The 27,542-nt window shown below is 41.7% G+C and overlaps 1 protein-coding gene across 1 annotated transcript in view; it reads left to right on the top strand.

Moving 5' to 3' along the window:
• The first annotated feature begins 5,384 nt into the window (after positions 1–5,384).
• LOC126204227 (uncharacterized) overlaps positions 5,385–27,542 on the top strand; it is a 193,841-nt gene continuing 171,683 nt past the window's right edge. Inside the window, exons 1-2 of the mRNA XM_049938623.1 lie at positions 5,385–5,562; positions 7,071–7,906. Coding sequence (XP_049794580.1) covers positions 5,385–5,562; positions 7,071–7,906 — 1,014 coding nt within the window. The remainder of the gene's footprint in view (positions 5,563–7,070; positions 7,907–27,542) is intronic.

The raw sequence follows: 27,542 nt of genomic DNA, 5'->3' as shown, positions 1-27,542 counted from the left end.
GAGAATGGTCTGCTTGGACTTTATTCTGAACACTCGGACAAGTAAGACATCATGTGAATCTCATACACAGCAGATCTTTCTGTAGATACATTGGCCCTGTGACATATACCGATGCAGTTAGGTTATCTACATATTTCTAGCACTTCGATCATTGTGCCGAATTTACGATTACGATTTCCCATCTTTCCCTATGTGGATGGGAGGCCCAGAACATCTTCGCATTCTTAAGATGAAGTTAGATATTGAAAGATCTCCCCACACTGCCTTTGACGAACCCTCCCTGCAACGCCAACACCGATTTAATCTGCAGCTTACCAGAATTAGGAGGGTACTATACCAACTACAACTACACTCCATGTCTAGTGAAGGAACAGAGCGATCTGAGTCAGTAACTGCTGTTCAGCGAAGGCTGTTGCACACCAGTCTTACTCACAGCACATGTCCAACTGCACAAGATCTCTCCAGAAGCCCGCATTTCAAGGAGGTTAGCACTGCTTATCGGTGTGTAGTAGATATGAGAGTGTTGTGATGATACGACCGACAGTTAAGAAGAAACATGTGGTTTATGCATGATGGAGCTCCATATGCACTGAGATTGAAGCATTTTATTTAAAATCGACTGCGCTGTCAATTCTATTGTTCTAGTGTCTGGGGTCAGTACCAAGAAGGTACTGGCAAGAGAGAAATGATCTTAGAACATAAACATGCACTCCTAAGGCTACATGTGCCTGCATTTAAACATGCTATAATGTTAAAGCCATGTGCTTTCTGAAATATTAGTCATATGGAGTTTAATGATCTTAATTCTCTAATACAGGACGTACACGTCCAATATGTGACATACATCCACCCTGCAAGTTTTCTAAACCACTCACAACATTGACAAACTTTAGGATGGTAAAACTACTCGCTTCAACACCAAAGAAAAACAGAGTCTTTGTGACACATGTAAAATATAGCTTTCTGGAAGTACATAGCACCCAGTGTTCACATCTGATTACTGTTCAGAAGTTGTACCATGCTCCCATCTGTCCTACAAAACTCTCATCAGCATTGGAGAATGCCTGTTACAAGGAATCAGACAAACACATAGCTGTGGTGTTTGATATGTGAAATTAGACACCATGCTGCTCTAACTCTGGGAACAGAACACAGTCTTGGGTTCACATTTGGAAGGACAATGGCTCAAACCCACATTCAGCTATCCTGATTTAGGTTTTCCGCGATTTTCCTAAATCGCTTCATACAAATGCCAGGATGCTTCCTTTGGCAGGGCATGGCCGACTTCAATCCCAATCTGTCCCTAGCACGGTGAGACTGATGACCTTTCTGTTTGGTCCCTTCTCCCACACCAACTAACCAGAACACATTCCCTTTCACACACAACCTGTGTCAACCAAATGCACGCGCTGGAATTGCAATACCTCACAAACACCTGCCAGTAACTTAGAAACAGAGGCATATGGTACTCTTTTCCAGGAAAGCAGCAAAGACAGCAGTGAACTTGCATGCGTCACTACTAGCTCAAAAGACATGCAGTAGAATGATGTTAAAAATCCATACAGAAACTGTAAGGTATTTTTTACCTGACTCCTTTTTGTTGCGACTGGCAGAGAGTACAGGGAAGCACATTTTAATTATTGTTTTTTAGGATTTAAAGCACCTAAACAGCCCTGCACACGCAATCCAGCCTGTAATACAACGCTCTTTAACTAAGTCACTTTATAAAAATCTTTAAGGTGGTTATTGATAAATGGGGCAGCTCCTGAGCTTGTGATCCCACATACATGAATTTATTATCCTCCATTTGGTGGTCAGCCTCGTCAAACATTCTATTAGAGCTGTCTTATCGCTGCGGACGAAAAGTGACTGTTTTTCTGGTTGCTGGTGTCTCCATATCCACTGTTTCTCATGTTCTTCTTGGTGCCTCATACTCATTCCCATATACAAGCATTTTCCTGCACAGAGCATAAGACATGCAAGTACTCCCTCAATAGACATTTGTTGGTTCTCTACACGTGAGAAACACATACGAGTCTATGTATTAACACTGTATTTGACCTTTTAAAGTACAAGAATGATCTGGAATTGACGTCGCTACTCGTTAAAAAAGACGAGTGGGACTACCAGTTTCCTCTATTCTCAAGTTTTTGCGTAAAGATTTTTGCGGCCAACAATATTTTCTAGTTAGTCAGTGGTTACCCCACATAATGACCTCGCTAAAAGCAGGTTTCTAGAGATATAATTTCCACTCTTTATCTTCGGAATTATATTGCACAAGCGGTCGGTAGCATACTGCTATGTCGTTGATATCGAGACCTATCACGTAAATTGTATGATATCCTGGCAAACGATATGAAAATATATAAAACTCGGGAAATTCTCATATGCTATTCGATTATTGCAGCATAAAGGTGTAAAACCAGATATTGTAACTGATATCAGTTTCGAGATCGGTAAATTAATTTTCGATTAACTCAGCATTTCTTATCGACACTGTTCAGAAAGTAAATGTTCTTATAATCTCAGAGGCCGAAACCATGGCATCAAGCAGACCAGAACGGAAACAACGCCTTTGTGCCGGGGGAACCAGCTCAGTCTTTGTACAACAGTTCGGAGAGTGACTACTGCCCGTGGAATGCTATCAGATCGCACATCATGCCAGCGTGTCTGGAGGCAGTTGGCTTGTGATCGTTGGGTGCAAAGGACGGGCGACCGACCTCGCGGAAAACACACTACTGGCCATTAAAATTGCTACACCACGAAGATGACATGCTGCAGACGAGAAATTTAACCGACAGGAAGAAGATGTGATGTGAAAATGATTAGCTCTTCAGAGCATTCACACAAGGTTGGCGCCGGTGGCGACACCTACAACCTGATGACATGAGGAAAGTTTCCAACCGATTTCTGATACACAAACAGCAGTTGACTGGCGTTGCCTGCTGAAACGTTGTTGTGATGCCTCGTGTAAGGAGGAGAAATGCGTACCATCACGTTTCCGACTTTGATAAAGGTCGGATTGTAGTCTATCGCGATTGCGGTTTATCGTATCGCGACAAATCTGCTCGCGTTGGTCGAGATCCAATGACTGTTAACAGAATATGGAATCGGTGGGTTCAGGAGGGCAATGTGGAACGCCGTGTTGGCATGTCTCAGCCCTCCATAGTTGCAGCCTGGCTTCTTCATCAATAGCTGTTAGCTTCCCCGATGTTCTGAGGAAACTTGTAGGCAGGGTTGTTTGCCCATGCATGGGATGTACTTTTGCTGCTCCAGTTTCAGTCTGTCCCTACTTGCTGCTATTTATATTTGAACAGGATGTGGTGCAAATTCCTGCAAGATGGAAGAGCCATTCGACTGGAGTTGACGACAAGCAGTCTGTTATAATTCTGCACGTGTCGCTTAGAGCAACATTTACCTGTCTGTCATGTGTTGACTTATACCAAACAGGACAGGCATTATCTGCAGGGGAGTAGTAGAATGCCGTTGCAGTGTTTCGGATGGTTTCAGCTTGGCTGCCCCACAGACGTCTGGCCAGTATTCTCAGTAGGTTGTTCGTGGTGGAGACTTAATTTGAAGTTCATGCACTGTTTTTTGAATGCTAGATATCTGTCGAGTGTTATTCTTAAGTATTTCTGAGTGTCACAAAGTTCGAATTTAATCCCCGACCATTCTACGTTTAAGGGGGTAGGACGTCAAACGGGCCGACTTGGTGTAGGAGAGGCACCACAGGACATTTTAATTTCCAATATCTATACTTTACAAATAAATTTATAAAACTCTCTCAGCATGACCAGGAAGGATTCGTGATTCACACCATAGCAGTGGAAGTTCAAAAACATAACAAAATATTTTTTTTTTACATTTGAAATTTCATCATTTGTTGCTATAGGTACACTTTTCTTCATAAGTAAGAGAGATTCTTCGATGAATTTTTCGCAGCATACAAACCATACTTATAGGTGTACGACACACTAATATTTTCCAAATCTGTTAAAAACTGTGGTAAAAATTGAGATAATTAACTATAAAATTGTAGTTTTTCTAAACATGAAGTTTGAAATTTAACAGCTCATTCATTTTTTCATGAATTAAATAAATTCTAGAGTTTCATACACCAGTAACTATGGCTGGCATGCTGTGCAAAATTAATCAAAGAGCCTCTCTTACTTATGAAGAAAAGTGTACCTGTAGCAGCAAATGCAGCCTATAGTAAGTGAAAAATATGATGAAACTTCACAACCCAAAAAATATTATTTTTTTACGTTTTTGAACTTCCACTGCTATCAGTGTGAATCCTGAACCCTGGCTGGTCATGCGGACAAAGTGTTAAGAATTTATTTTTAAAAGTATAGACAGTGTAAGTTAAAATGTCTTGTGGTGCCTCTCCTGCTCCAAGTCGGCCCGTTTGACGTCCTACCCTCCTTAACTTGAGGATGGTATCAATATTTCTCAGACGGAAAGCACATGCCCTTGTCTTTGATGGGTTTGATTTCAGTTGGTTTATTCTGTAGTATTTTGACAGATCTTCCAAAGCACTCTTTAGGGTGATTTCTATTGCCTCGAAGTTTGGGTTTTGGGTTGCCACAGCCATCTCATTAGCATACAAGAAATTCCTACAATTGGTGACTATGCATTGGTCATTACTATATATACTGAGCAGAACTGGAGCTATTTTTCTGTCCTTGGAGGTTAGTGAAGACGCTTCGGTTCTGTAGACTGGCGATGAGGCTGGTGAGGTGTAAACCCTTGGCTGGTACGTATACCTTGTTTAATAATAATTGGTGGTTGACGGTGTCGTACGCTGCTGTCAAGTCCACGAATACCACTCCCGTCACTTTACGGGGTTCAAAGAAAAGAGCGTGAAGGTTCAGAGGCATTCGAGCTCCACTGGCGCTTACCAGTAATCGTCGTTCCCACGGAACAGCGTAAATGACAGTGGTACACAAGCTGTACATAGTACAGATCTAAATACTGATGTGTATATCTTAGATATGACAGTAGAACATTGATATCCGTGAAAACTGTGGTGCACGTATAAAAGTAGATTCACCCGTTCTCGGCGGTCGCCGAGTGTGACGCCGCTTTCACACTATACGGTTTTGACCGTACGGCAAAAAGCCGTACGGCTGTAGGTGTGAAGAAATGTATGGCGCCTTTCACATTATACGGCGACGGCAAAATGCCGCTGCCGTGCCGTGCTGCAGCCGTGTCTTGCCACTACAACAGACGGTCGCCGTACGGCAAGTTCGACAACAGTGGCCTACGTGACTAAGTGCATGCTTTCACACTGGACGGTTTTGAGCCGTACGGCGTCGACTAGTTCGTTGTAGTGTCGTTTTATTCATTTGTGTTTATTCTTGTTTACTGAAAAGTGTAGAAGAATGGATGAAATTGATACTGAACTTTTGATAACCTTGGTGGAAGTAAGACCTGTTCTGTGGGACAAAACTCTAGATGCGTATAGAGATCGTATTGCTACAAAGAATGCTTGGCGGGAAGTTTGCGTAGCACTGAAGCAAGATTTTGATGAGATGGAAGACAAAGATAAAAATGCGTTTGGTAAGTATTTATTTAATATATTAATATTACATTTAATACGTTTTAAACAGTTTTTATTTAACGTTATAAATTTTATTCTAAAAGTAAATCGTTTGTTTATAAGTAAATTACTGCTACCAGTCACGTTTTTTTTGTTTTGTTTATATTTTGCACGACGCGTTTCGGGAAATAATTCCCATCCTTAAGTGCGTTTTTCTCTAAGTTTTCATCATGTGTGGTGTCTTTTTATGTGTCAGGTCTTGCATTCTGTTTTCTTTACTGTAATTTATAAGAGAAACACGCACAAGACCTCACAAATAAAAAAACACTACACATAATGAAAACTTAGAGAAAAAAACGCACTTGAAGATCGGAATTATTTCCCGAAACGCGTCGTACAAAATATAAACAAAACGATTAAAAACGTGAGTGGTAGCAGTAATTTATTTATAAAGAAAACTATTTACTATACAGTCGCAGGCTTTCACAAACAATCTACAAAAAGGAAAAGGCTTGTTAATTTATATCTTTGACATCTGCCATGACACGCTTCCAGCATTTGTCATAAAATATTTACAAAGAGTGTTCCTTATGGCGTTGGCTGTCAGTCCTCCTCTTATGTTGGCATCTTGGGCTAAGTCTTCCAAACCAGTGAAGGATGTGGTGTCTTCAATTATAAATCCATCTCTCTGACGTACAAAATTGTGTAAAACAATGCAAGCTTTAACCATTTTTACTGCAAAATCTGGATGAACATTTAAAGGTCGGTGAAACAACCGCCACTTATTGGTGAGGATGCCAAAAGCACATTCCACATACCTCCTTGCTCTGCACAAACGGTAATTAAATACACGTTTCTCAACTGTCAAGTTTGTTCCCCCAAAAGGCCGGAGCAAATGCGTGTGTAGGCCAAATGCTGCGTCTCCCACGAAGAAGTAGGGTACTTTTGGACCTTCCGTACCAGGCAGACATTGGACGTCTGGAAATTCCAGGGAATTACTTTCTATTGACTTCCATAAACTGGACCGTCTGAACACTGAAGAGTCACAGTCTTTGCCATAACTTCCTACGTCGACATAAATGAACCTGTAGTTGGAATCCGCTACAGCCATCAGAACCACAGAAAAGTATTCTTTGTAATTGAAGTACATTGATCCGCTATTAAATGGGGCAGTAAGACGGATATGTTTTCCATCCACCGCTCCTAAGCAGTGGGGGAAATTAGCAGTACGTTCAAATCCAGCCGCTATTGATTCCCATACCTCTTTGGTCGGTCTTTGTATACATTCTTCCCGCAGTGATGACCAAATTGCTGTGCATACATCATTAACCACTTTACTTGCTGTAGAAATCCCAATTCTGTACTGGAAATGTAAGTCAGTGAAGGAACAACCGCTTGCCAGATACCTGAACAAAACGAAAAAAAATCAGTGACATTTAGTTTGCAGTGGACATTTTTTGTTACAGTTTTGCTTTTTTCTATACAAAATTAAAATGTTTTCATACAGTTTTGTTTTCTTTTGATGTAGGTATAGAAGTAATACGGAGGTGGACCAATCTACGAGACTCCTTTGTGAAGTCAAACATAAAAATTCAAGCTGCGAAAAAAAGTGGCTCAGCAGCAAAGAAAATGAAAAAGTATGTATATTCTGATCAGCTGCAGTTTCTAAAAAAGCTGTATGATGCTCGAGAGACGGAGGACAGTTTTCAATCGGAACGCACCGCCAGACTGGAAGAAGATATAGAAACGCAGGGCTCCGTCGAAAATACTGAGAATGTTTCTGGGCCATTTGATACAGCACCCACACAACAAACATCCAAAAGCGAGTGCCATACAAACAGAAAACATAGAAAACCTGATGCAATCGAAATGAAAATATTACGAGCTCTGGAAGAAGACAAACCTTGCAGCAAAATGTCATTTTTACTTAGTCTGAAGCCTCATCTGGAAAAATTTGATGAACAGGATTATCTTCAGTTTCAGATGGGAGTCCTCAAAGTTATAGAAAATATATATGAAAGGAGAAATATATTGACAGCTCAACCTCCTCCATTTACCCATTACACACCTCCCATGCCCTATAATAATAGATTTCAAGCTTATTCTTATTCACCTATGGAAAATGCTGCTCCAATATCCTCTTACCATACGCATCAGATTCGTCCTCCTCCAGCTGCACCAAACCCAACTACTTTTCTCGAACAACCATTACAGACTTCTCAAGGTCGCAGTTCTTATCAACGAATTAATAAAGTGCCACCACCATACCCTTCGCCTTCCACAAGTAGCCATGAAGGCCCACCATCAACAACGCAGTTCTACAACGTTTTTGCAGAGAGCCTGTCGCCACAAAGTGACAGTACAGTCAGTCCTGCTACAAACTCTTTGGTTTCAACTGCTGATATTGATATTGACTTTTCTACTTCATAATCTGAGCGTAATAAAAATGTAAAACACAAATAAATAAGTAAATAAACAGAACTAGTTTTTATGTATTAAATTACCTTAACGTGATAGCCAGCATTTGAACAGGTTGGATGCAATTGCGGAATTGTGTGTTTTGTCGTTGTAACACATCCTTTAGTTTTCTATGTAATTCGTCAAACGAGGTAATAGACATTCGGAAATAGTTAAAGAATTTATTTCCGTCGTTCCTCAAATCTTCAAAGAGTGTATAAAATAAACCCACTTCGTCTCTTCTCTGGTTAATGGGGTGTACCCACAAAAGACGACCTTTTCTTTTGCGGCGACGATGAAGCAACCACAAAGCAACAACTCGTTTACGGTTCATCTTGATACACACATTAAGCAAACTGAATAGACACCAACAACTGGTCACGTCAAAAAGCCGTGTAATGTGAAAGCAACACAGGCACGGCTAAAACTCGTACGGCTTTTTGCCGTACGGTCAAAACCGTATAGTGTGAAAGCGGCCTGAGGGGTCGGGGTCCTTTGTTGTTCGCGGCTTTCGGGTGAGCAAGCCTTCATTCGCAGGCAGGGCGTACCTTGCCTCCCCTTTGTCACCACGGGTGGTCGTAAACTTGAGAGCCGCACAAAGCAAACGCAGCCGCCGGGGAGTGGCGGCGCCACCACATGTACGCGCCCTCGTACACGTGTGTGTGTGTATTGCTAGCCCTCATTACCGCCGCTCACCGTCAGCATTCTTTGCCAAGAGCGAAGGATGACTACACAGGTCTGCAAAAAATATTTTTTGAAAGTTGTTTGAAATTTGATAACTGACTTTTATGCACTTTCCAGCGTTCATTTCAAAAATGCAATCCATTTTTTCCTATCACGTCAGGTTTTCTCAAAAACAGGAAGTATTTTTGGGTATAATAACAAAGTGTAAGCAATGTATCACATTTTTTCCAACGTTATAAAATTTTATTCTATTATAAATCATGTTCTAAACTACATTTACAGTACGCTTCCATTTCTCTTTAAGCTCATAAGTCCTTATAATAATTCTTTCGCTTTCTGTCTTTTTCGGCTGTGGACTCGTTGAGGATCATCTCTTTTTATCATCCAGCAGTTGTCCGCTATCATGTTGACGTTTCATCTTCATTGATATCTTCTTTACATTTCTTCGCCATGCTCTTCACTTACATCACCAAGGTTTGCAGGGAAGTAGTCAAGATGTGAGTGCAGGAAATGAACTTTAATGCTCAAGTTAACAGTCCAGCATCTTAAAATTGACGAGCATGTCTGCGACGATTGTCTTGTAGTTTGGATCTCTTTTGTTTCCTAGGAAACCGGTAACAACTAATTTAAAAGATGTACATGCAGCCTTTTCTTTTGTTTCCATTCTGTCCACAAAGTTGGGATCTGTCACTAGTTTTCTAATGTCTGGTCCGACAGATTCCTTCCTTTAGCTTTGCCTCGGATAAACCAGGAAACTGTCCACAAAGATATCCGAAACACTCCCCTTCTTTTGGCAATGCCTTAACAAATTGTTTCGTCGGGCCACACTTCATGTGAAGTGGTGGAAGTAAATCGTTTTTGGGATCCACAAGGCTCTTCCTCTTAATATTTTTAATCCCTACCTGTAAGGTTTTTCTCAAGAGCCACACTTTTTTATGTAGTGTTGCTTTCTGTCTCTACTGTCCCATTCACAGAGAAATCAAGGGAACTTTGTACAGCCACTTTGTTGACAAAGCAGCATTGAAATCACTTTCAAATCACCACATAGTGTCCATTTGTGGTCTGAATAGCAGAGGTTGTTTAAGACCAGTTCAAGGTTTTCGTAACATTCTTTTAAGTGAACCGAGTGACCTACTGGTATAGAAGGATACTTATTGCCATTGTGTAGAAGTACTGCTTTAAGGCTTCTATTTGAAGAATCAATAAAAAGTCTCCACCCATCAGGAGCATATTCTATTTTGAAACGTGCCATAAGTCCAGGAACATCACTGCAAAACACCAGGTCACCTTCTCGAGAGAAGAAAGGTACAAACTCCTTTTCCCTCGATCGATACCAAGAAAAGGATGTACCCGGAGCCAACATATGCTTATCTTTCAATCTAGATCCTAAAACCTCAGCCGATTCTTTAGAAAGGCCTAGGTCTTTAACTAAATCGTTCAGATTGTGAGAATGGAATGGGATGCCAGGATCGTAGCAGTCTCTTTCACTATCACCTTGCTGAGCCAATGGCTCGTGATCATCTATATCATCCAAAGAATCTGGAGGAGAGGGTATTGATGCTTCAGATCCACGAGGAACAGCGCGAATGGCTGATTGAATGCTAGGGTAAGAAATATCCCTTTTGTTTTTCAAATTGAAACCTCGTACGTTGCAAGAACAAAAATGGTTCACTATGATTTTTGGGTTCCCTCCAAACCATTGGTATTCCAAAACGTAAGAACTGCTTTTTACGTTGAAACCATTGCCTCAATTCTTCAACACACACTGAACAGACCTTGTGTGGGGCCCAAGGCTTATCTTAATTGCCTAACTTTGTACCAAAATAAGCGAAATATACTTTTTCAACAAAATCGGAAATGTTTCTTTGTTGCTTTTCTTAATGGTATAGTTTCCACAAATGTAGCAGAAGCAATCTGGCGAGTTATACATCCCCTGGTAGCCAATGTCCATTGTCCATAAAACAACTTCACAACACAAGAGGACAGTCACTACTTTAAAGCGCTAGTAACAACAGCACGTGAACAGCACAGAGTGAAGAAGTACTGTGAACTGAAGACGACAGCTGAAACTCACTGCCTGGTGATGGCGAAGCAAGGGGCAGTGCGACAGACTGGCACTGACATAAAAATACTGCTGGTTCCTCCTAATTACTCTTTACTTTACGTATATCTAGTATAAAACGGCTAAATAACAGTTTTTGGAGATCCTAAAAACCAAAATTAAAACTCACTATAGTGCTGAAATACCGAAAAAAGCTAAAACTAGACACGCAGTTTGTGAAATAACTGTACGTGATGGAATTTTTCCACTATTTTTCCCGAAACCAGCGTTGAAAACACTATAAAAATCACTTCATAAATTTGAAACAATTTTTATGTCGCAGACCTCTGCTATCAGTCTTGCCGAGCGCAGGCATCACCTGCACGGGAAACACTAGCCATTGAAAATTTTAATTGAAGAGCAGCCGCAAGTCCAGTGTGAATCTCTCCTACAACTGACATGTTCCACCCGTCAGATGCTAGCAATTTCAGAAAATAAACAGCCAAGACCAACACGTTAAATATGTCTGACTGTGAGTGGCGGCGCTATACGTACACATACATATCCTGAAGTGACAAAAGTAATCGGTTAGCGACATGCATAAACACAGACGGTGGTAGTGTCACGTACGCAGGTAAAAAGAAAAGTGCAGGGCGTTGGCGGATCTATCACTTGTACTAAGGTGATTCATGTGAAAAGCTTTCCGACGCGATTATGGTCTCTCGACATGAATTAACGAACGTTGAAAACATAATGGTGCTTGTGGCTAGACGCATGGGATATTCCATTTCGGATATCGTCTGGGCATTCAATATTCTGAGATCCACAGACAAGAGTGTTCCGAGGGTCCCCAAACTACAGGCATTATCTTTCACCAAAGGCAGCATAGTGGCCAGCGGCTTCACTCGACAGAGAGAAGTGACGTTTCCGTAGAGTTGTCAGGGTTAACGGCGAGGCAACACTGCGTGAAATAACCACAGAAGTTAATCTGGAGCGTATGTCGAACGTATCGGTGAAGGAAAGTGCAGCGAAAAGTGGCGGTCATTGGCTATGGCAGCAGACGACCGGTGCAAGCGCCTTTGGTAACAGCACCACATCGCCAACTGCGCCTCTCCTGGGCTCGTGACCATATCGGTTTGACACCAGACTGCAGAAAAACTGTGGCATAGATGACCTCCGATTTCAGCTGGTAAGAGCCTATGGTAGGATGTGGCTGGGAGCCTACGAAGCCATAACCCAGGATGTCAACAAGGCAAGGCACTGTGCGAGTTGGTGGTGCTTCCGTAATGGCGTGGGCTGTGTGGAATGGACTACGTCGTCTGACCCAACGGAACCGATCATTGACTGTAAGTGGAAATGTTCGACTATTTGGAGACCATCAGCAGCCTGTCATGGACTTAATTTCCCACACAACGATGGAATTCTTATGGATGATAATGCGGCGTGACACCGGGCCTCAGTTGTTCGTGACTGGTTTCAAGAACATTCTGGACATTTCGAATGATGTGGCTACTCATCGAACATTTTGTGACGTAATCGAGAGACCAGTTCTTGCACCAGCATTACTTTCGCCATTATGGACGGCTGTAGAGGCAGCGTGGCCCAATATTTCGTCAGGCTATTTCCAACGGCTTGTTGGGTTCATTTTACGTCGAGTTGCGGCACTACAGTTGGGAAAAGGACGTATCCTTTCAGTTTCTTCACTTCAATGTACGCGCAGTCCGCCCCTGGTAGCTGAGTGGTCAGCGCGACGGAATGTCATACCTAGCGGCCCAGGTTCGATTTCCCGCTGGGACGGAGATTTTCTCCCCTCAGGGACTGGGTGTTATGTTGCCCTTATCATCATCATTTCATACCCATCGACACGCAAGTCGTCGAAGTGGCGTCAAATCGAAAGACTTGCACCAGGCAAACGGTCTACCCGACGGGAAGCCCTAGCCAGACGGCATTTCCAATGTAAGTGCATACATATATTACCCACATGTTTGATGCTTGGCTACTTAATTTATGAAGACGCTTACGTCTGTCGCGGGAAACAAGTGAATTGAAGAAATTTACATGCGACTTGTGGCTTCTGCAGAATTTTAATTTACTTGTCGTTCTTTAATCGCTACAAGTTATAGTCGATGCAGTAACAGAAACGGTTCTTTGACTGGATATTTAAAAGAATTGATATTGTATGGAAGGGTTGACCCTAGCTCATATTGCATCTAATGCTTTTATTTAAGGGGAGATGGAACGCCCTATCCCAACAATGTTAACTTTAGTGAATTGGCTTCCCTGTATTTCTGGAACCACTGTAGCCATTGACATGAAACTTTTACGTAACATTAAACTGTATGTTCTGAGTCTACTGAACTACAATGATTGTATTTCAGCCACTGATTTCGGAAATACGATTTTTTTAAATACACAGTCAAAATTTTGTGTACTTTTTTGTACGTTATCCTAGATAATTTTAATTATACACAACATTATGTTTTTCTTTTAGTTCAGTCGACTCAGGGTCTCTATGTAACTAGTCCCTGAAAATTTAAATACTCTGAGATTTAGGGGAAAATGCAACAGGTAATCTACACTTTCAGGGACGGCTTCTAAAGTTTCAAACTGTAACTCACTTAATATATGCTTAATTTTTTATTTTTAGTCACTCAGAAGCACCCTGTACCATACTCTATATTATCCTCTTGATCTTTTTCCAAGTTTTTTCTTCTTTTATTCTTTCTGGACTCCTTAGTGGCCAACAGTGCTCCATCAATGCGAACCTTGTCCATCCGTTGAGTTCTCTGATGCAGTTTGCTCTAGGATTAATTCCCATATGCTCTATCACTTTCACCCTACCAATGTTTCCATCATCAAAAGCAGTAACAGCATCACAGATCCCCCATTTTAATGTCTTCATTCCAACAAAAGCGTTTTTTGGTAAGCGAGTCCTTATAAGATCATTAAATGACTCTTTGGGATTTTGTGTCTGACCATACAGACACTTCTTCAGTGGTTCAGGATCTGCCAGGTGTGTGTAAACAGGTTTTATGATATCCATGACTGATGCTGGAATGGAATGTTTGTGGCTGTATGAACTGTTTGAGTACTGGACATTGCGGTAATTGCACCATTAATCAGATCCAGGACGGCGAAGGTGGTGCACTGGTTTTTCATCAATTGACAGTCTGTGGAAGAAGGTAGCCCACACTGCCTGCTTCATTTACAATAAATCCTTAATATTATTTCTAATAGCCATCCTATAACAGTGCTGTACTTCATAAATCATTTTGTCTGTCAGCCTGCCTGTTATGGTTTTACCGTCAGAAAGTTTCTTGTCCTTCAAACGTTGATTCAACTTCCTCAACCTGATGCCCATCCTCTTCAGGACATGACCAACACATTCCAGTTTTATGATAATCTTCTCACAATAAGGCTGAGCAGCTGCTTTTGAATAATTTCTGTCGCAGACATCCCCTTCTTCAGTTCCTGATTTACACTTATAACAATGTTTGGTTAAAATATGTAAATCTATTACCTTTCCTTTATTCACACTGGTCACCGTAGCAACAGAACTCTTATAACTGTAGCAGTGCTTCTGCCAAGTGCCATGAAAAGTTACTGGTATGTCAGTCATACTATCATTTATTTCAACAGCTTCGTTTGCAGCACCCTTCATTGACTCACATGCAACAGGTTCCACAGCAGCTCCAATAAATCCTGCATACTTGTCGATTTTACAAGGTGGGCGTGGCGTATTCTTCACGGCACACGTTGTTTCTGCTGCAGTGTGCCCTTTTCCAATACTCTCAATCTATAAAACCACCTAACATTTACTTCAAAATAATTATATTTACACTTATCGGAATTCCAAAATGAATGAGTATATTTATAACTGGCACAGTTAATGATAAGTTTCCTGGCTAGTCCATTTGATACCTGACTGTCTTCATGTAAACCAACTGGCCCTCTACGTATCTTACAAAACCCACAGTCACCTAACACCCTTGTTAGGATGTGTAAATCTATCAGAATATAACCTAACCTTCCATTTACGTCACTTTCGACTTGATAAAACTGTGTATCACAACGTTTTATTTTAATCTTCGAAGCACTAATGGGTGTTTCTCTAGATACTGACGAGTTGGCCCGTATTTTACTGTCTGTAACTTCACATGCTACACACAATGTTTCCCTTCATTCTACAATCTTCGTTCTGGCGCCATACTTTACTTTTTGAGGGATTTACCAATGTATTCAACCGCCGAAAAACTTTAGCACTTGGACATACAACGCGTGTTTATACTATGAAACGATAAAATACTGTTTTTGACATTGTTACCAATACAAACATTGCAATCCACAGCCTTCTATATAAAAAAAACACCGATTTTATTAGATCTTGAAGAAATGCACGTATAAATTTTAACATTTTCAACCGATGTAGATTATATTTACAAAAAATTGAATACTTGCCATCTGAGTTAATAAGTGATATATATCATTTTATTCGGAAAATTGCAAATTTTATTATGAGATAAAAAACCAGAAATGTGGTGTATTTTTCATTCTAACTTCCCTTAAATTAGCTACCAAAAATTTACACAAATCCTAAATGAATGTAAATTCTAATTTATTCTTAGATTCCTGTATATTACGGAAAGCAAATTCTGATAGATACCATTTTCTATTTAACTGACCGTTGGACTACTTTATGATGCAAAAACAAGATGCCGAATATGTCTTCTTTCTCTTTCGTTACTCATGAAAATGGAGATCAGATTTTAAAAAATTGTACTCTTCTGGCTTTAAATATGGCTATCACTGGATGCCGCCTACAGAAAAATTGGAGAGACCTTCGGAGAAAAGATAACCACCTGTGTCACTATCAAGGGCTAAGATGGAAAACCAGACCTAAGCAAGGGAGCGAAGAGAGAAATGTGGAAGCAATGTATAGTGGCACTATAGAATGGAGACATACTTTGGGGCAAAAATATGGAAATAGAAGCGGACGTAGATGCAGAAGAGATGGTAGCTATGAAACTGCGTAAAGAACTGACAGAGCACTGAAGGGCCTAAGTCGAAACAAGGCCACGGGAGTAGACAGAATTCTGTTAGAACCACTCAGTAGCTTTGGGATAGCCAACCGTGACAAAACTCTTCCCTCTGGTGAGCAAGATTTATGAAAGAGGCGAAGTACCCTCAGACTTCTAGAGGAATAAAATAATTCCCATAACAAACAAAGCAAGTGCAGACAGGTGTGTAAATTACAAAACTATCAGTTTAATAAGTCACGACTGCAAAATGCTAACACGAAATCCTTACAGAAGAATAGCAAAACTGGAAGAAGGCGGCCTCGGGAAGATGAGTTAAATTCCGGAGAAATGAAGGTTAACGCGAGGCAATACTGACCCTAAGTGTTCTCACGGAAGATAGGCTAAGGAAAGGCAATCCTACATTTGTAACATTTGTAGACATAGAGAACGATTTTGACAACGTTAACTGGAATACTCTCTTACAAATTTTAGAGGTTGCAGGGATAAAACGCAAGGAGCGAAAGGTTATTTACAGCTTGTACAGAAACCAGATGGCAGTTATAAGAGTCGAGGGGCATGAAACGGAGTGAAACATGGTTGCAGCATATCGCCGATATTTAATCTGTGCATTGAACAAGCGCAAAAGGAAACAAAAGAAAAATTTTGGGTAGAAATTAAACTCAAGGGAGAAGAAATGAAAATTTTTAGGTTCTCCGGTGACATTGTCATTCTGTCAAGAGGCACAATGTCTCGAAAGGAGCATACAAGACGAAAATCAGCAAAAGCAAAACGAGTGTAGTGAAATGTAATCGAATTAAATCACGAGATACTGAGGAAATTAGGCTAGGAAATGAGACACTTAAGGCAGTAGATTAGTTATGCTACTTTGGCAGAAAATAACTGATGGTGGTATTCGGATTGTGGTGCGCTCAACTGCACGGTTGTCAGCGCACTCACTATTTCCCTGTCTTTTCACTGTCCAGTGTCGGCACTTTCAAATGATTCAAATGGCTCTGAGCACTATGGGACTTAATATCTGAGGTCAAAATTCCCCTAGAACTTAGAACTACTTAAACCTAACTAACCTAAGGACATCACACACATCCATGCCCGAGGCGGGATTCGAACCTGCCAACGTAGCTGTCGCGCTGTTCCAGACTGAAGCGCCTAGAACCACTCGGCCAGTCTGGCCGGCGTCGGAACTTTCCTGAACAATGATGAAATGATGAGGACAACACAGACATCCAGTCCCCTGGTGGAGAAAATCCCCGATTGGTTCGCGAATCGAACCAGGGACCCGGTTATTCGGAGGCAGTAACATTAGCTACTAGACCACGAACTATCGACAGCAAAATAACAAAATAACTGATGATGGTCGAAGTAGAGAGGATATAGAATGTAGACTGCCAATAGGAAGAGAAGCGTTTCTGAAGAAGGGAAATTTGTTAACATCGAGTATAGATGTGTCAGGAAGTCTTTTTCTGATATATTTGTATGGAGTGTAGCCATGTATGGAAGTGAAACATGGACGAAAAACAGTTTAGGCAAAAAGAGAATAGAAGATGTTGAAGTGTGGCGCTACAGAAGAATGCTGAAGATCAGATGGGTCTCTCATGTAAGTAATGAGGAAGTACTGAATAGAATTAGGGAGAAAAGAAATCTGTAGCACAACCTAAGTAGAAGAAGGGATTGGTTGGCTGGACATATTCTGAGACGTCAAGGGGTCACCGCTTTAGTACTGGAAGGAAGTGTGTGTGTGTGGGGGGGGGGGGGGAGAGGGGAGGGGGGGCAGGTAAAAACCTAGAAGTAGACAAGGAGATGAATACAGTAAGAATATTTAGAAAGATGTAGGTTGCAGTAGTTACTCAGAGATGAAGAGGCTAGCACAAGATAGAGTAGCATGGAGATATGCATGACACCAGTCTTTTTGGACTTATGACAACAATAACAACAAAACCATTCGCGTTTAGCTCAATTACTGACAGAAAAAAATATTTGAAGCCCCCCCCCCCCCACTAATTCAATAGCATATTGGCACAAAAAAGACACACATGTTCATCACTGAACAAGTTTATGTAGTGTACTGGCTCCAGTTTTTATCCAAAGACAATTAAGTCACTGATTAAGTTATGTACGTAAGGACGCCAGGTAATGACAGACACCAGATTTTCTCACTTCAAATGAGGAAATCTGTGTTGTTAGTAAAAATATGGTTTGTCGATTTCAGAAATTGCTTTAAATGATTTATAATATTTCATCAGGATAGCTTAAGAGATTTTTATTACGTTGTGAATTTTCTTGGTAAGATATTTGGCAATAGTGATTGTTTTTACCAGTATCAGTTTCGCTGTTGACTGCCAAACAAAATTAACTTTTAAATTTGGTTTTCACTTAATATGAATTTAATTACTCTAAGTTCATGATCCGCTTAATGGTGGAGATAAATGTGCACACTTGTGACGTTACCAAACGTCAGGTTTGAATGTCGGCACGAAACAGATTTTTATGGAAACGGACAGAGAATTATCAGTATGTACCATTTACACATTGTAATCGTAAGCGTCGGTGTCTAAAGGTCGAATTTTGTAAACGGAGATTCTTTAACGCAAGAATCAACAATTTTAGACATAAAATTTTAGATTTCTTTCAACAAGAAAACGATCTTCAATTAAAAATAGGAAATGTTTAGAACATGCCTGGCGCCTATGAGTCTTCGCTTTTCGTATCAGTTCGTCACATAATTTGAGCTCGCAGCGTTTTACCCTGTGGCTTGTAGCACCAACACTTAGTGCTATTCACATCTTTCAATTGTTTGTCAGTAATGTTTTTTGTGTATTTGGTGTGTAGTTGTTGCTATTTTGTTTATTTCTGATTTTATAGCTAATATGAATCTTTTGTATAATGTAATCTGTAAACATGTTGTATTGGTTCTGGTCCTTGTATAGGGTCGAAAGTGAGATTGTTATAACGACAGAATAGGAGAAGCTAGGCGGAGGCAAAAACACGCAAGCGGAAAAGATGGAGACAGTAAAGATAGCGTGCCTACGGGGGACAAACCGTGAGTAGACAGCCGTCATAGCACACCTCGGATCTTATACAAAGAGAAAATCTATACAGTTACATAGAACTGTTGCCACGGATAGATGTTGACTCAGCCAGTAGAGGATGTGGAATGTTAGCAATGCTCCGTAGCATTTGTTAGTTAGAAGTGGGGACATGTGAGAGCGATGTAAATGCTGAGACTGAAGTCACGTACCACTCGACGACACCGATGTTGCATCCCCACGCAATGTAGTATTTTATTTAATATTGTAAACCACATGGAACAGTCCTTATTTTCAGCGTCGCTGATCGGTTCTGGTACCTTCCTAGTCTTTTTCTGACGTGTGAATATTTGGTATGGGTCTACTCAGCTTCTGGGAGGCCACACGAGGAAGTGTCGAATAAAGAAACAGGGGCATTATCGGCATTCTTCTACTGGTAGGGCTGGCGACTCGCTAATCACGTGTCCCACCAGCATAGGTCTATGTCCTAATCCGTTAGTGGTGTTTAACTTTTTAGTGATTAATGCATAAACATTACAAGTAATTGCTATTAGAGTTTCTGTCAGCTGTCCAACATAGCACTTTCCTGCGGGTATAACAGCTCTTCTATACGTAGGGATACTTTCATTTATTAGGGCACTAGCTGACAAACCCGGCACTGCCCATGCATTAATTTTGGTAATTTTTTGTTACAGATGAAAACAAAAAATTAACTGGGGTTGTGGTGAAGTATCGATAAAACATTTCCTTGTACGACTGTCTTTCGATAAATAATGCCCCACATTTTTTAAAAAGCCATTAATATACACGTACAAACGTTCTTGTTAGTGGTTCGCATTTGATGTTTGTTCTGTAGCGTTCTGGCAGTAGGAAGAACCGTAGTACAGCATCAAAATGGAGTCTACATACAACTCACGTTACAAGCAGCATGATGTTAGTGAATTCTTGCGTGCTGAGAAGGAAACCGTCGTGAACATCCATAAACGTTTATGTGCAGAGTATGGCGATGCTGCAGTTGGCAGGAGTACAACTGGGCGATGTGTAAAGGAAGTTACAACCGCTGGAAATGCGGAAACAGAGCTCCATGATGAGCCATGCTCGGGACGTCCTGTCACAGACTTTGCTCCAAACATGCTGAATCGTGTGGATGCCATTATTCATGCCGACCGGCGCATCACAACTCGACAATTGGCTGTACAGTTCTCGATCAGCATTGGTAGTGCGTCTGCAATGATCGAGACTCTCGGATATTCAAAGAGGTGCTCACGACCGGTTCCACGAATGCTCACAGTGGACCACAAGTTTCACAGAAAGGCCATTTCATCTGAATTGTTGGAGCGTTTTGAGACCGACGGGGATGCATTTCTGCCACGGGTCGTTATGGGGGACGAAAGCTGGGTGCATCACTTAGCGCCGGAAACAAAAAAGCAGTCAGTGGAGTAGCATCATCCTGATTCACCACAAAAGAAGAAATTAAAGACAACCTCCTCTGTCGGAAAAGTCAATGTGACAGACTTCCGGGATTTTGATGGCGTCATTCTTGTGGATTTGATGCGTGAAGTCTCTGAATAAATTCAAGAACCGTTTCCGGCGTGTTTGATCGGGCAAGAATGCACCAGAAATCTTGCTCCAACGCGGCAATGCACTCCTACACACAAGGCTGAGAACTCGGGAACACATCGCCAAATTGGGATGGACATCATTGCTTCATCCATCGTACAGTCCAGATCTGGCACCCTCGGACTTCCATCTCTTTGGGCCGCTTAATGAATTTCTACGGGGAACACACTTTGAAGATGTCGTAAGTGTCAACCATACAGTGAAAACATAGCTACGCCTACAGGACAAGAGCTTTTACCAGCGGGAATACATGCTCTTCCAAAACGTTTTCGTACACCCATAGAACATGATGGAGACTACGTAGAAAAATAGGTCATGGGCAAGACATGTTGATGTTTACTGTCACCAAATTCTGACTATTAACAATATAAATGTTCTGAGAAAAAATGAGACATTACTTATTGAACAACCTCGTATTCGCAAAAATACATTTTAAATTACGAAGCTACGGTGGCAGGTTCGAATCCTGCCTTGGGCATGGATGTGTGTGATGTCTTTAGGTTAGTTACGTTTAAGTAGTTCTAAGTTATAGGGGACTGATGACCACAGATGTTAAGTCCCACAGTGCTCAGAGCCCTTTGAACCACTTTTTTAAATTACGAAACATGGTTACAAAGAAATGTGCATAACGTGTAAATGTGTAAGTACAGTATCCGAGTTAACATAATGCCGGACAGCTCCGGTATGGGACTCAGCGCGAATTTGTAAAAATGGAATGACATCGCCTCTTCATAGCTCTAAAGACGCTACTATTTTCGCCTACAGCCGTCCGAAGTTGAAAACTATCAAAAGCGATTCGCAGTTGAAAGCTGTCCTAAGCACTGCCAGTTATCAGGTATTTCCTTAATTGCAATCCACTATACGAGTGAGTTAGCAGTAAAGAATAAATATATTTAAACTTCACACATAACACAGCAACTTTTCACACGTCTTAGTATTTGTGACGACATGTCTCTTGAACTATGAGTCGTACAATAACATATTTGTGTAGGTACATTTCGTAACGTACATGAATATTGTCTGCACGATATGTTGCTAATATAGTTAGTAGCAAAGGAGCAACAAACTTAAACGTCAAGTATGAGGCAGCAAATTTTCTGGTATCACCATGTTTGCTCTATGACACAATGGTTTAATTTTATAGGTACATTCATCGGCATATGTGGACACTGTCTGCAATATGTGTCGAGTATATAGTAGAAAGGAAGTAGTAAATTTAAACGTGGTGTACAATGCACTAATTTTTTACGCATCTCATTGTTTATGGTATAATATCTCCTGAACTGTGTTGCGTAGTTAGTTCTTATCCCCAGAGCGATTCTTGCCTGGCAGGATAGTTACACCAAGTTTGGTGGTAAGCGCTCTTCCATTTTTACGATATGCTTGGATTAATTAGAACGAAAGAGTTCTAAGCTCATCTAACCACTAGTTAAATTCTACGTAGTTTCTCTCACTGCAATGATAAGCGTAGAGACGGATCTTGCCTTTATCCGAGTGTTGAAGCCGTTTTGAACCTCTCGTCATATGCTGACTCTAAGCTCATTAGATTGTTGTCAACCTTTCAGTACAGTAATGTTTGACCTGATTTACGCTAAGCACCACCAGATTCAGCAGGTAACTTTTGTCGAAGAAATACTTTCAGAAAAAGTCAGTAAAAATTGATGTAAATAATATAAACGTCTGGAATGCGTAGAACAAGTTCAACCGTTGCGCACCAAATGTCACCCCTTATTTTCGCATTGCGAATTACATTTCGGTGGGCGTGTCACCTTGAGAATATCTGCCTTTAATTGTGGATTGGTCTCCACCTGCTGCATTGTCATTACTTCCGTATTTTCTGACAAGATGGCTACTTACTTTAAACATGTATAATTAAACAAATATGACGAAATACCAGATGAACAATCTTTTGGGTCTAGCTCACTAAGAAGTTGAAAGTAGAACTACTTCCCCACCACAGTTGTAGCCTCATCAATGAATACAAGAACACGGGGTCACGTCAAAAACGAGAGAATGCGCTTTAAAACAAACAGTTAACGTATTTGTTAAAGAATAATTAGCCGGCCGCAGTGGCCGGGCGGTTCTAGGTGCTTCAGTCCGGCACCAAACGGCTGCTACGGTCGTAGGTTCGAATCCTGCCTCGAGCATTGATGTGTATGATGTCCATAGGTTACTCACGTTTACGTAGTTCTAAGCCTAGGGGACTGACGACCTCACATGTTAAGTCCCATAGGGCTTAGAGCCATTTCAACCATTTTGAAAGAATAATTGTTGTAGATTAGACTAGTCTGCCCACATTACATTCGTCCGGTATTCGTGAGTGAGAGCACATACGTTATACATAATTTCAAATCTTAACGAAGCATTTTATCGCTGACACTGCGTAAAACATATCGAATGGAAGAGAAAGATTATCTCTTACTAAAGTTTCGCTGCCCATGCAGCGAAACATCACCATCGGGCATGGCGTTTCCATTTATTACTTCTCTACAGCTAACATTTGTTGCAGCACAATTTTTAGACAATATCAACATATATGAATATAGCTGCAGTTCAGCAGATACGATGTGATAAAGACAGAAATGCTTGAAAAGCTAGGTATTGCTTAAAACGGAGCCAAAATTATGCAGACAATACTCATCCGATGTTTGGTAATGAGTCACCTAGCGAGTTCCAACAAACTTGAAACATAATTTCAATTCTTGTCTAATTTTGTCCTCGCTTACATGGTTAACGTGAGATGTTTCACACACTCTAACCTAATGGAAGGTTTAAAGTTATTTTATACACGAGAGCTAGATTCTTTAAAGAAGCGGGAGTTGGAGGTCTACAGCTAAACATGTTATTAACTGTTCTGCCGCAGTAATTAGACTTGTTTTCACTCTGAAGTTTCAGACCGCGTATTTTTTTTTTATAAATGCTGTGTTTTAATGTTACTTAGAGAGGTGGCTCAAAGAGCAGTATCCTGAGGCGCACATTCAACACCGCCACCGAGCCTCTTCTCTGCAGAGGCAAATTACAGACGGACGAGTAACTGTCACGGGTCACAGGTGTGCATATGACACCGAAAATGAAATAAAAGGGAGAGAGAGAGTGAGAAAGAGAGAGCGAGAAAGCAATAATTACAAACACGGTAGAGGCTGGGAGGAATTTAGGACAGCTCGGCTACTGGTAGTTTTTTAAGTGGAAGCCAGGAGATGTGTGGCCTCGCAAGAAGAGCGTGACGGGACGGCACGGATGGAACCCTTCAGTGGCGGCGGCAGCAGAAGCAGCAGCGTGTAGCGACCTCCCACGACTGGAAAGCGTTTCACGCTCTCTTTACAACCCGCGCGTGAAGTGCGCGCTATGACGCTCCATCCTTGCAAATGAACAAACAATTTCCGGTTCGAATTGAGCCTATGGAGCGTGGGAGACCACGTGATAAGTAGGAAGTGGAACTTGCTTGTGCGCTTGCCCTTAAAATATAACAGTTCACTAAAAACACTCTGTAGTTTTCGAACAAGACGTAACTATTCGTTCACACCTTCCGCGAAAACAGAACACGTTTACTTATAGAAATTTTACTGGGGAGGGCGACAACCACTGTTTACAAGAATTCTAAAGCAACATTATTCTACATTTTTTCTAAAAATATCTGTACGCTTCTTTTGTATATGTAACTTTTTCCTTTTTGTGTTACCGGCAGCTCAATCATTTTTCCTCTTTTCATTTCCTTTTCTTTTGCCAGGGAACATGTTCCCTTTCTGCAATAAACAACGTGGGGTACCTTTTTAATAATCTTGTATTTTATGGTACAAATTTACTTTGCACATCTGCGATATACGATGTGCAATTAACCAGGAGATCAGCGATCAATATTGATGATTGGCCGCCTCGAAGTGGGCTTGTCTACTCGGTGGCAGAATATTGCGCTCTTGTGTGGATTAACAGCCCCCATACAAGCAGGATTGATGTGGTACTAAATGACGCCATGCGCATTATCTGTGGCACAATAAAATCTATGCCCACTGTATGGCTGCCAACCCTGAGCCATATGCCACCCGAGAAATGTGGCGAAAAAAAACGCTATTCTCAGTGAGTTCAACAAGATAACCAATAACCCACAGCTGCCCATACACAGCGATATAGCTGACTTGGAGCGCAGAAGACTGAAATCGAGAAGTCCAACATTACTCTCTGCTGAAGTGATGAACTTTGATGTCAACAATCTGTGGAGAAACACTGGCAAGAACACTGCCCACCAAAATGCCAAAGTTTAATGACAGTTGAAAAACCGCCTGACTTTAGCCAGTCACGTAAAGTGTGGACAACTCTAAACCGCATACGTACTGGCCACGGAAGATGTGCTGACGCCCTCTACAAATGGGGAATGACACCAACACGAAATTGCGACTGCGGCGCTGAAAAACGAACAGTCCGACACATTGTATTGTATTGTATGAAACCGGGTACATTGTATTGTATTGTATGAAACCGGGTACCTAGAAACGACGGAGAGGCTTCGTCCCCTCAGTGATTCACAACCCCACAACAGGCTACAGCAGTCCACTCACCCTACCGCCGGTCCACACCGAACCTCGGCTTGTTGTGCTGTACGGCCCCCAGTGGAACCCCCAGGGAGCGTCTCACACCAGACGAGTGTAACACCAAATGTTTGCATGGTAGTGTAATTAAGGTGTACGCGTACGTGGAGACAGTGTTCGTGCAGCAATTGCCGACATAGTGTAACTCAGGCGCAATAAGGGGAACCAGCCCGCCCGCCGAGGCAGATGGAAAACCTCCTTCAAGACCATCGACAGACTGGCCGGTTCACCGGACCTCGACACTAATGCGCCGGGCGGATTCGTGCCGGGGACCAGGCGCTGCTTCCCGCCCGGAAAGCCGTGCGTTAGACCGCACGGCCAACCGGGCGCGCTGTCCGACACGTAGTGGAAGAATGCCCGGTTCGAGCCTACAAGGGAAACTTCAACGATTTCCTCGCTGCAACAGACGAGGCAACTGAATATCTTAAATCTGTAATTATCTTATGTATAAGGATTGTGATGTATGCCATATGATAAATAAATAAACTTTGCAGATTTTCCTCAAACGAAATACGTTTAAACATTGTTACATCAAAATAAGTGCATTGCCTTCAATTTCCCCTTCAGTTTCTGTTGTGTACATAGTTCTGCGTACTCAGCGCGTACACAACTTTCCCACTAGAGCGCGCCCCGCTAAGCACAACAGCGCAGGCGCAGCGCTCGTCCGTCTCCGCACTACGAGATGGCGCTGCCATAGAGACGGACCAAATTCTGCTTCCGCCGATCCACGTATTAATATGTAACGCGGCCAATGAGATTGCTGCTAACGTAGAACCTTTTCTCCTCGCGGATCACACTCGCGCAGTGATACCTGAACGCGCAAGGTATTATAACGAGTGTACAGACCTCCGAATGGTCTGTCTGCATTTGCCTGCACCAGTCTGTACCCGTCTGCATTAGTCTGTACCAGTCTGTACGAGTTCTACATTTGTCTGTACCGGTCTAAAGACAAGTTTCAGTCTGTGCCTAATAAGATTACCATATTCCTGTACATGGCCATGAAGATAAATTTATAGACACTTTTGTCAAGTGTCATATATGTGAGAATAAGATTAACGTATCAATACCAAAGGAACTTCAGACTGTCAATTGTAAATAGCATCCAGAATCAAATTAAGTAATTTTTATGCTTGTTATTATTTTAATAAATGTGTGTGAAAATTGATCAAGTTCTGTTGGTCACCGTCAATCTACAACTCTAAGCGTGCAAGTTGCATTTCTATCGTCTGTCCTAACGGCAGAAGATAAATACACCACGTTAAGATCACGAGACATGTTGCTGACACTCGCCTACTTCGTTAGAGCGGCAAGTCAAATAATCTGATGGTGTGTATATCGAAGGTCTTACAGCACGCACACCACAACTTCCCTTTAATAACGGTAAAGAACTTCTCTCACAAAACAAATTTTGATTTCTTATTGTAGATCTGTCCTCATTTCTACTTCTGCAACTAGTCTTTCTGAATCGACAACACAACTTACAATGTCTACCGCAGCGCAGTTCACGTTATCGGACATGCCGCTGGTGCACAGAACCTGTCTGTCTGCAGACACACTGCGAAAGCGACCGTAACTGTGCTTTCGCTACGTACCTCAACGCTGACGTTAACGGCCTTTCGCGTGTCTAGCCACAGCGCCTCTAACCACTCCCCACTGGCGACGCAGTATGGTCCACCGGCTCCTTCAGCCAGACTGGGGTCTGAAATCTAACTGCATACTGTGGGCGTTCTGCTGAAACACTTCACTTACTGAATGCTCCATATCCGTAGACGTGGTACAAAATTGTAACACTAGAAAATAAGGTAGTAAAATCTGGCAATAGAAGAGGTACCGTACATCAATCAAAACAAAACCAGTTAATCAACGGACTATATATACAGTATAATTAATATTCGAAAGATAGCCTCCGAATAGTTATTAAATGTTATTTAGAAAATACTGTTGGTGACTAGCATTGGAAAATTTCTTCCATGTCTTCGATTCTCATCAAAATTACACTCATGCTCATAAATTAAGGATAATTGAAGAATGTAGTGCCACAAAACGTGGCACTACACAAAACTGGCGCTAATAGCATAGGCACATAGGGAACGCACAAGTCAGCCTGTAAGTCCACGGTATTGCTGATAAGTTGAGAAAACCGTCCCGAAATACATGTAGTACAAAACGCCACTGTTTCCTGAGCATGTACCCACACACAAATATGGGATATGATCTACATGCACACTCACGCAAGCCGCACAACGGGTTGGCATACTATGGATCAGGTGGTCGAGCAGCTGCTGGGGTACAGCCTCCCATTCTTGCACCAGTGCTTGTCGGAGCTCCTGAAATGTCGTAGGTGTTAGACGTGCAGCGATACGTCGACCGAGAGCATCCCATAAGTGCTCGATGGGGTTTGGAGAACAGGCAGGCCACTCCATTCGCCTGATATCTTCTAATGCACTCCTCCACGATGGCAGCTCGGTGAGGCCGTGCGTTATCATCCATCAGGAGGAAGGTGGGACCCACTGCACCCCTGAAAAGGCGGACATATTGGTGCAAAATGACGTC

The sequence above is a fragment of the Schistocerca nitens genome, chromosome 9 (assembly GCF_023898315.1).
Source record: "Schistocerca nitens isolate TAMUIC-IGC-003100 chromosome 9, iqSchNite1.1, whole genome shotgun sequence".
Lineage (NCBI taxonomy): Eukaryota > Metazoa > Arthropoda > Insecta > Orthoptera > Acrididae > Schistocerca > Schistocerca nitens.
The sequence above is the reverse complement of the archived record's forward strand: the minus strand, read 5'-3'. Positions and strand labels throughout refer to the sequence as shown.